Source organism: Hemicordylus capensis, chromosome 4, assembly GCF_027244095.1.
Source record: "Hemicordylus capensis ecotype Gifberg chromosome 4, rHemCap1.1.pri, whole genome shotgun sequence".
In the NCBI taxonomy this organism is placed as follows: Eukaryota; Metazoa; Chordata; class Lepidosauria; order Squamata; family Cordylidae; genus Hemicordylus; species Hemicordylus capensis.
Genome location: NC_069660.1, coordinates 70,914,012 through 70,923,524, shown reverse-complemented (window position 1 = coordinate 70,923,524; position 9,513 = coordinate 70,914,012). Strand labels below are relative to the sequence as shown.

Below are 9,513 nucleotides of genomic sequence, written 5' to 3'. Positions count from 1 at the left end.
CTGCTCTGATGACTGCTCCCCCTCTCCTGTGTTTTATGGCACTTCCTATGCAACGCATCTGATTACTGGACAAATAATACCGCTGCAATTGGCAAGATACAATCTCTTCTCTTAATCCTGCAGGCTGCAGCTCCCCTACTAGGCAAAGCCCTATAAATAGCCCGGTAGCAGGAACCTTCCCCTCCTCCTCCACTCTAGCCCCAGCTGCTATTATCATGTTCTCGGAGCCTGACTTTCCCAGTACTCACGTCACAACTTCCACCGGGCTGAGGTCACAACTTCATTAGCATAGCAAGGAGAGGCATTAGCAAAAATCAGCCAATCAGGAGTATGCAGGACGGTGACGCCTTGCTTCCAAGATTATTAAGTCCTGTTCGCAGCCGCAGCCTGAGTAGTCAAGCCGGGGGAGAGCGGCGGACGCGAAAGAAACCTTGAAGAAAGACTATCGTTAAGCAGCCGCTACTGCTTTCGCAGGCGAGCACGAACGCGGGCACCGGCCAGCCTTACTGTACCCCCCGTGTCTAAATCGTCAGCCCGAAGCCTTAAAGGGACCGCCCTAATCTAAGTCCTAAAGCAGACATGAGCCAAGTTCAGCGCTGGAATGGGAGCTGCGTTAGCAACTGCAGCCGGGCGGACATGGTCCGGGAGATCGCCGCCGCCGTGGGCTTCGTGTCCAGTTTGCTCCGGACCCGGGGCTGCGTTAGTGAACAGCAGCTTCAGGTTTTCAGCGGGGCCCTGGAAGAGGCGCTCACAGGTGAGAAACGAGCCTGCCTGAAGTCTGTTCTAGGGAGCTTTCTAATCCTAAACCTCATTTCCTTGGGCAGCAACAAGACCTCTCAAACTTAACGTTTCCTGGATAAGTGCGGGACATCCACTGGTCCGCTATAATTCTCTGATTCCTCGCTCTCCCATTTTCTCCGCTTACTGTTTTTCTCTCTAGATGAAATCTTTGGTGTTGTACCCGAGGCTGTGTCACATACACGCTATGCACTTAAATATTTTTTTTAAAATATTTTTTTAAAAATCTAAAAAAAAATTATACCTCTTCTGTTACTGTATAACATAGAGCCTGATCTTTTATTGGAGAGAACTTTATTAGCAACGTATTCTTCTGGGCATATCTAAACTGACTGACTAGAATAGATTCTTATGGCCTGGAAAACAAAAATACGAGCCTATAAGTGCTCCGTATCAAAGATTAGGCTCTTCCACCCCCACCACGCGTACTATCGCGATGGCATCGGGAATAAACTTGAGCTGAAAACAGGGGGCTTCTTGTTTTTCGCCGGAGGAAGAAAGAGCGAGATAGTGATGGCAGGCCTGGGACGTTCTTTTGCCCATTCTGCAGCAGATGAATGGGAACAACACGAGAGCGCTATGCTTCCTTATCCTTTCCCTTCAATAGGTCTTGTGCAGGAGAAGCTCCTGGTGCATATTGTATGCCCAACATCTCTATCCATTCTCCAAGCTCCTGAGAGTTGCTTGATCTGAAGCAATTGATCTTGCAATTTGTGTTTAGGCTGTTCTAAAACTCATTGAGCTACTGGTTGATACACTGCCCAAACAAATCACTTCTCAAAGTGCTGTGTGTGTGCGCTCTGTGAAGAGTTGAGGTTTTATATCCAGTTCGTTTAAAAGTCTCTCTTACTTGTGATTGTGAATGGCCTCAGTGGACAGTGCTGCTAAATGCTATCTCTCTTCCCACTCCCTTGTGTTAATGAATATATCATATTGTCGGAAGGGTCTTCTAAGCAAATTCATTTAAGGGATAGAAACTGCACACTGGCTTGTGGTACAAGGGAGAGGGTTGCTGGGGTGCTATGTTAATGACACTGCCTACCAAAGAGCTTTAAGTAATTAGAGAAGTATTTTGTTTTTGCATTCAGTAAACCTTCTGGACTCTTCAGTCCCTTGCTTCTGAATTCCTGATGCTTTCACAAAAAAGACATTTTCTCATTGCCAAACTTCAGATAGACTGAACTTGTTTATTGCTACCCCTCTAGCCCATCTTGGTATTCTTTGCCTTGGAAAATAGTACTTGATTTGCTGGTTCTAAATATAGTCATGTGGGGGGGGGGGTACAAAACCTGAGCTTGAAGCTGTCCTGTACAACAAACCTTTCATTGTGCCATCTGTGACATGATATAGACTTTTCCTATGCAATGAACACAAAAGGGCTACCTTAATTTTAAAGCTCTCCAGTCTTGCATCACTTGAATAGAATGATTGTCATTGGATTCAGTACTGACTGGATCAAACTCTAGACTTGGGATGGGAGACCAAAGTAATGACTTTGCAATTGCCTACCTCTGACTGTATGCCATGTGTAAAATCTGTTATGTTGCATCAATAATCCGCTGTGATCACTTACTATTCTTTGTAATTTTTTTGGTGCCCCTTTCAGAGCATTACAAACATCACTGGTTCCCCGAGAAACCCTTCAAAGGCTCTGGCTACCGCTGCATCCGTATCAACCATAAAATGGACCCTATCATCAGCAAGGCAGCTAGTCAAATTGGACTCAATCTCCAGCAACTATACCAGCTCTTGCCCAGTGAACTCACACTCTGGGTGGACCCTTATGAGGTATCCTACCGGATTGGTGAGGATGGATCCATCTGTGTTCTGTATGAGGCATCCACAGCACCAGTGAGCTCCTACGGGATGCTTACCTGCAAAAATCAGATGATGCTGGGGCGCACCAGCCCTTCCAAAAGCTACATGATGACAGTCTCCAGCTAAGTGTTCTCAGTTGTCCTTACACTGCCAAGACATGGGCTACTGAATACCTCATCTGAGGATGTATTTTTAAAAAATGAAGAGCTATTTATATTTTTTTAAAAAACAGAAAATCCAAAATGAAACTCAATAGCAGGCACCACTCCTCTGGGGAGTGGTGTTGAGGTGCCTTTTTAAAAGCTGTTGCAAGCTTGCGAGATTATTAAAAAAAATGCCAATATCTACCTAATTAGTGTTGGAAGACAATTCTGAAGGGTTGATCTGCCTATCTGGGAAATGCAGGGTTGGAAACATAAGGAAAGGGGGGTGGGGCAGGGTACAGCACTTTTAAGCAGTGACTAACTATGGGGCAAGTGCTACAACTGTGAATTTAAAGGCCAGCATGCCAGGATGGTAGTACTTTAAATGATGAACCATATATCTTGATTGGGATGTCATAACCTCATTCTAGCCTTGGCTTTTTTCTTTCAAGTCACCTGTTCGTACTACACTGTTATGTAGTATGTTATGCACACTTCACCACCAGTTTCACCTGCTATCTCAGTCTGAGCAACTTTTTCTTCTTTTTAATGGCCTATGCATTTTGTTAAAACACCCTATCACAATTAAAGCCACTATCTTTGATCCACTGGGTGGGTTTCTAAGTGACAGCCCATTTTGCACAAAACTTGATTTTTCTGCACCACATCCTGTACTTCATGCTAAAGCAAAATTCCATTTGGCACCCAAAAGTTGTTTCTGAAATCATAAGGAACTTTTGCTTGCCAAGGAGATCCAGGATCTGGTCTGTGTCACAATCTGGCTTGTTACTTTAGTAGTCAACTTGCATACACAGAAGTGCAATGGCCAGGCCAATGTGAATCTGATCTACCTGCTAGAAAAGCCTTCACCAGGGTGTTGTCTATTTCACTGCCTTTATCTTGACCTTGTAAAATTCCTGACCATGCTGCCAATGATTGCTTAGAGGCAATTACAAAAACAGGGCACTTAACTTAAAAATAAAAATAAAAATAATGAAACCTTCTCGGATCTGCTTCAGAGCACATGGTCTGTTGGGCTTTCTCCTGTTTTGAAGAGGCAACTGCTTTGTATCCCCAGAGCTGCTGCTGCTCTGCTTTTTTGTGAATTGAGTTCTCAGACACTGTGCAATATGTTTCATAAAACTTGGGCACTCTAGAGGAGGAGCAGCTTCTGTGCAGCCATTTCAAAGCAACTAACATTTTCTCATATGAGGTGTATGCTCAGGTTCATGAATGTCTGACCTAGGAAATCTCAGCACCATAATGGCATATCATTTAAGAAGTGTGAGGGCCTTTTATATGGAATAGTTCAGGGCTGCATAGCTTCAGCCCACCAGCTGCTTTTGGACTAAAGCTCCCATAATCCCCAGCTACAGTGGCCAATAGAGATGATGGGAGTTGCAGTCCAACATCTGTAGGAGGGCCAAAGTTCTGCACCCTGGAATAGCTTATGCTCTTATTTTAGAGGCACAATTTGCCCAGAAGTTCTCCTGTGCAATCTCCACTGATGGAAACGGGAGCTTTTCAAGAGTTAATCAGACTCTTGTGCAGCTTTAGTTCCTTTCACTGGGGCTTGCATAAGTAAGCTTCTTGGTATATTGTACTCAAATTCTCTAACTTGCAAAATCTGAAACTGTATCAGCCCAGCTGTGAATCATTTTAATTTCTTCCAGCTCAATAGGCGAGGCTCTCATTTTGAGGATGGGACTCTCCATTCAGCAAATACAGTGGTGGTAAAGCACTAAGTATCCCCTATAAGCTTAAAAAAAAAGTGTCGCCACTCCGTTAGCATAATTGTGCAATATTTGGCGGCACAAGGAGGGGAATACTTGCTGCACTGTAGCTTCTCCCTCCAAGGAAAGTTTGTGTTCAGTCTGCCTGGGAGCCTTGCTCCTTATCTGGTGCATTGAAAACATGATATGAGTGGGAACTGTAATGTGTCCAAGAAAAAATTTTGTTTTGCTACACTCCTTGCCTCTGCTTGGAATTTCCCAAATGCCAGTACTTGTTTGGCTTGCCAGGTTGGCATAAATATTTCAAGATATCGCTATTCCATCTTGCTCCCTCCTTACCAACAAAGGGTGCTTTTAGGAACCAAATTATTATTCTCTCTCCTCCCCCACCTCCCCAAACATTCTTGAAGGGTAGATGGAGAAGCAGAAAAGGTTACCAAATGTCATACTGTTGTTATGGAATCTAGTATTAACACTTTTTGTTAGCATTAAGCCAACCAAATTTGGACAGATTCTGTTTGTAACATGTGTATGTAAAAGCTGTGAATTGATGTATGCTCTTTGTTGCCTTCTGATTACAAGCCTGACACAACCTGTTGCAGTGCTGAAGAACCGTTTCAACAGCCTATGGGTGTGAGTGTGTGTCTCTCCTCCCCACCCTCTTTTAAAAAATGTTTGCAAATCTTGAGCTGGACTGTTGAATGGGACCTACTTTCATAACTAGTGAAAATAATACAAAGTTTGTAAGCTATTTTGTGTTGGGGCTGGGGGAGGGATGATTATTGTACAAAAGTGTTTTTATATGCAAAATGTACAGATATATTGAGACATGTACACTTTTGTTACTTTAATAAAAATGTAGCAATTTAAATATGTTGCTGGAAAGATCCCAAGCATTGGCTTGCTATTTCTTGTTGGCAAAGAGATTCCCAATGTATTTGTCCCAACATCTTAAGTCACAATATTGTGACTTAAGACTATATAGACATGCAGACAGCCAACAGGCTATCAGAGGTGTGAAGGCAGTCCTGCAGAGCTATTGTTTCACTCTTTTCTATCCTGCTATGGTATCTGGTCAAACCAGTTTTGCAGGTTTCAGTAAAGCTTCAAATAGTGCTGGAAAAGCTAAAACACACAAAACCAGCTCTGATGGGGCTCTGGGTCAGGTTGATTGCTACTGTGTAAAATGCAGAAGCATAACATTTGCTTGTTTGGTGACTATTTGCAGCTAGCACAACCATTGGAGGGTGCTTCTTAGCATTCTTTAAGTAGGTATGTCTGGAAAATAATCAAACACCCAGTGCCACGAACAAATACTGCTAGGTGGTTCCTTTTTTGTTTTTGCTTTGGTAGGTGGTAATATAAGGTGGAAAATACTTTTTCATGGACATAACCCCTGAAGTGGGAGGGGCATCTAGGAAGCAGCAAGCAGTGTTGCTCTAATTCTGGAGCACTTTTGAGCATGGGGGACGCCGATGAGTGCTGCATTAGGATATTTAGTGTTGACTCACGGGTCCATCTGTGGGCAGGCTGCTCAGGTTTGCTGCCAAGAGACCCTGGGACAAAGGCCTGCTCTGGAACCCCACTCTGCCCCCCCCCAGTGGAATGTGCAGGCACCTCCCCCAGGGCTGGATGATAGCATTGCTAAGTGCTTTGCAGTGGCTGTTCTGGCTGACACAATTTTTAAAACAATCCAACGTGCCCGTCTGATCTCCATCATTTGTGTAATGATGCGGTGAGCACATTGCATATTTGGTGTTAGGGAAGATGGCGATGGCCACTATGGAGCATTTGGGATTGCTGCCACTGGCCAAGCTCTCAGCTGAGTGAGGTGCTGGGTAGGGCTGTGAGGCTAGACTGTGGTGGTTCTGATAATTCTGGATCTCTGGCCAGGGTTCAACTTGACCAGCACCTGAAGCTCTTTGGGCTGCTTTTGTCTTTCAGTGCCCTTCCATATATGGAGCAGGAAGGATGAGGGCAATGCTGGTAGCTTAGAATTGTGATAAGGGAGTGATAGTGTACACCCAAATGCAAAACAGTGGAAAACAGGTGCTATCATTTTCAAATGAGAAAAGGCCTGCTACTGTACCGAAAGCAAAGTGGTCATAAGCCTTATTCACACGTGCCCTATTCACACATTTACACTGTGAGTCAACCAGATAATTGTTATGGGGTGGCTATATAAATATATGATTATACCTGTACAGCCTGTATGCATGGACAGTTACTGGCATGTTCTGTTCAGTGCCTGTTCAGCAGTACACTTCCTATCTGTACCTGCCTTTGAGGAGACCTGTACCCAGGTTCACTTTTAGAATGCATGGACAGCTATTCCCATGCAAATGTGTATGTGTGTACTACAGATACCTGTACAATGCAAAATCTGAATAGAGCTACAGTGCTTCTTAAGTATATTCTAATGCATCTGTCCTCATATAGCAAAGCTTTCTGAAACTGCTTTGTCACCAGTTAAATAAATCTTAACTGTTTCAACAGACTAATTGTTAAGCACCCTTCCACCTACCAAACAGCATCTTAAACCAGGATAAAGATATGAGCAAGGCTACAGTGAAGTGGCTCTAGGGAAGAAATTGAGCCTTTTCTCTTTTAAATGCTGCTTTCCCCTCATCAGTTGTCATGGAAATGACAGCAAAGAGTCTGTGCTGTAATTCCATCCTTCACTTCATTATTCTGACTTTCTTGCCAAGGTTATGCAATTTCAAAGTAAGTGGCTGAGGAAGACTGGAACATCATTCCCCACGAACAGCCATTACAAGAATAGAGTATAGAATTGTGATAATTTTGGATGCTCAATTCTGATAGCTTCATAAAACAAAACCTACCTACCTCTTTAAGTAACACTTCATCTTTCAGGTCAAACTTCTCTAGTATATTGAACTATTTAAGTCTATTGTGGCACATTAAGTCTAATCCAGAAGAACAAAAGCACATTGGCAGACATACTGAGGAAAATTACTCAAAGTGGTCTCACTGAAATTAAAAGGACAAGTTAGGCAATGTCTCAGTATGTCAGCCAGTGTGCTTATCCTGAAGTATTATGATTGCATCCCTGAAGTGAAGGTAAAACTTGTCCCAGTCTCTGGATGACTGTACTGCACACTGCCTGCTAAAATGAATGTGATTTTATTTTCTTTAATAACTGTGGTGCCCCAAATAGAATAACTGATGTGCATGACTATAAACAAACTGCGAGGGAGTGTGTAAAAGATTAAAGCAGGAAGTGGGGAGGAGTGAGGGAAAGAAAGTGATCTATTTCAGTGTTTGTCTTGTTTTCAAGCTGGTCATGTAATGTTTAAAGGAGCATATCTACCATTCCTATATTTAGCATATATGGTACTAGGGCATTTGAGTCCCAGTCAATTGCATCCCTGGATGTTTGAGTCCCATTTTTTGTGTCCTGGACAATTGTCTCTAACCCAAGTTTTATTATTTAAAAAAGAGATCGCTGATTAAAAATTAATTTATTTTTAACCCCTCTTAAATTTATTTTGTAACATGCAAACAACACCTCGTAAGAAACTTTTGTAACATTGTTGTAGCAAGCAACCCCGTAGTCAATAAGTCCTTAAAAAGTGCGTATGTTGTGGACAACCCTTCGTAAGAAACTTATTTTGTCCTCAGGATTGCAACATGCAAGTAATGATTGAAGGAGCTTATTGATATTCTTATTTCTTGGTTGGACAATAATCCCTCTGGTAGTCAATTTTCTTCTTTTTGGCCATAGATTCCTCTTTCTTCAACGCTTCAATTAATTTCCAAACAGAGGGGTGTATGTTGACAAGTAATTGAATTTTGAATAGCATTATGCCACCCCTCTAAACTATTGTTAGATCTAGGTAAGTCGTTCATTGTTTGATTGATTTATTTATTTTGATTTCTATACTGTCCTTCCAAAGATCATGATCATGAACATCCCAAGATTCAATGGAAAAGGTTGCTGCAATCCTACGCCCACTTCTACGTCTTGCTAGGCCAATGTATGTAACTTCAAAGTGTGTGATGAATTCAGGAGTTAAGTGGTGATCTTCACTCAGATCTAAAAAGCCTGCTACCACATCATTTACTGGAAGGAAAGCTAACACACAGAAACATCTAATTTTTATATTGAATTCTTGAACTTCATTATACCATTGTCTTAAACCAAGGTCACATATTTTCTTAAAGATGGATTTTGACAAATGGAAAATACATGAGCTCATTGTTGCATTAGGAAATGTTTCTGCTCACTGATTTGGGATTCGTTGTTGGGGAATCCACAACAAAAGAGTGAATAGGCGATCATATGTTTCCTTAGTCTTATTGGGTAGAAGAGCAAATACATGAGGAATACTGAATGCACCATCTTGGATATGGATGCAATACAGTTGATAATAGATATGTGGGCAAATTTTGAGGGTGCCATCTGCTGCCCAGTTATGAAATCATGACATCCAAACCCTCTTCTGAAGCAAAGATGAACATTCTATTTTCATCATTCATGCCAGTATCAATTGCAAGAAACCTTTGTCCATTTGGGAGAATACAATATTCTTCAGGTATTTCATAATTACATCTTTGGTTTGGTATAGGTGGAGTATTTTGTGTTTTCTTCTCCAACAATGAACATTTCTCCCCACTGCTGAGACAGAGGGCATTTCTGCCATTGAAAACTCGTCATTTTTTGACAAAGTTGTTCCAATGAGATGTCTGGTTGGTTCTTGTGAGGACATCACAGTTTCCTTCAACTCTGCAATCTATTCTTTTGCTCTAATTGCAGCAGCAGAACAACTGTGGTTATGCTCATTAATTCATCTTGTTACTTCATCTCTCTTGGTATGAACTCCTGCTTTACAGGATCGCACCACACATCTCCAGTAAGTTTTCGTACCCACAGCATTTTTCTTATGATAGTGATAGCTACAATTTCTGTCATCAACAAGCATGTTTCCACCTATGCTTGATTTCAAGAGCTGTGACATAGCCTAGTTTCATTAAAATCAATTAATTAAAACAAAAATTAT

At 42.1% G+C, this 9,513-nt stretch overlaps 1 protein-coding gene across 1 annotated transcript; it reads left to right on the top strand.

Moving 5' to 3' along the window:
• Positions 1-380: 380 nt before the first annotated feature.
• Positions 381-5,379, top strand: BTG2 (BTG anti-proliferation factor 2). The gene is made up of 2 exons (XM_053249422.1): positions 381-754; positions 2,405-5,379. Exons 1-2 carry the CDS (start codon positions 580-582, stop codon positions 2,740-2,742), a joined length of 513 nt encoding a protein of 170 aa, XP_053105397.1. The 5' UTR covers positions 381-579; the 3' UTR covers positions 2,743-5,379.
• The last annotated feature ends 4,134 nt before the right edge of the window (positions 5,380-9,513 follow it).

Excerpts from the sequence above, each read along its gene's own strand:
- BTG2 (XM_053249422.1), top strand. The coding sequence starts at position 580 with ATGAGCCAAGTTCAGCGCTGGAATGGGAGCTGCGTTAGCAACTGCAGC. Across the intron at positions 755-2,404 it reads CCTGGAAGAGGCGCTCACAG|AGCATTACAAACATCACTGG; the intron begins GTGAGAAACGAG and ends TGCCCCTTTCAG.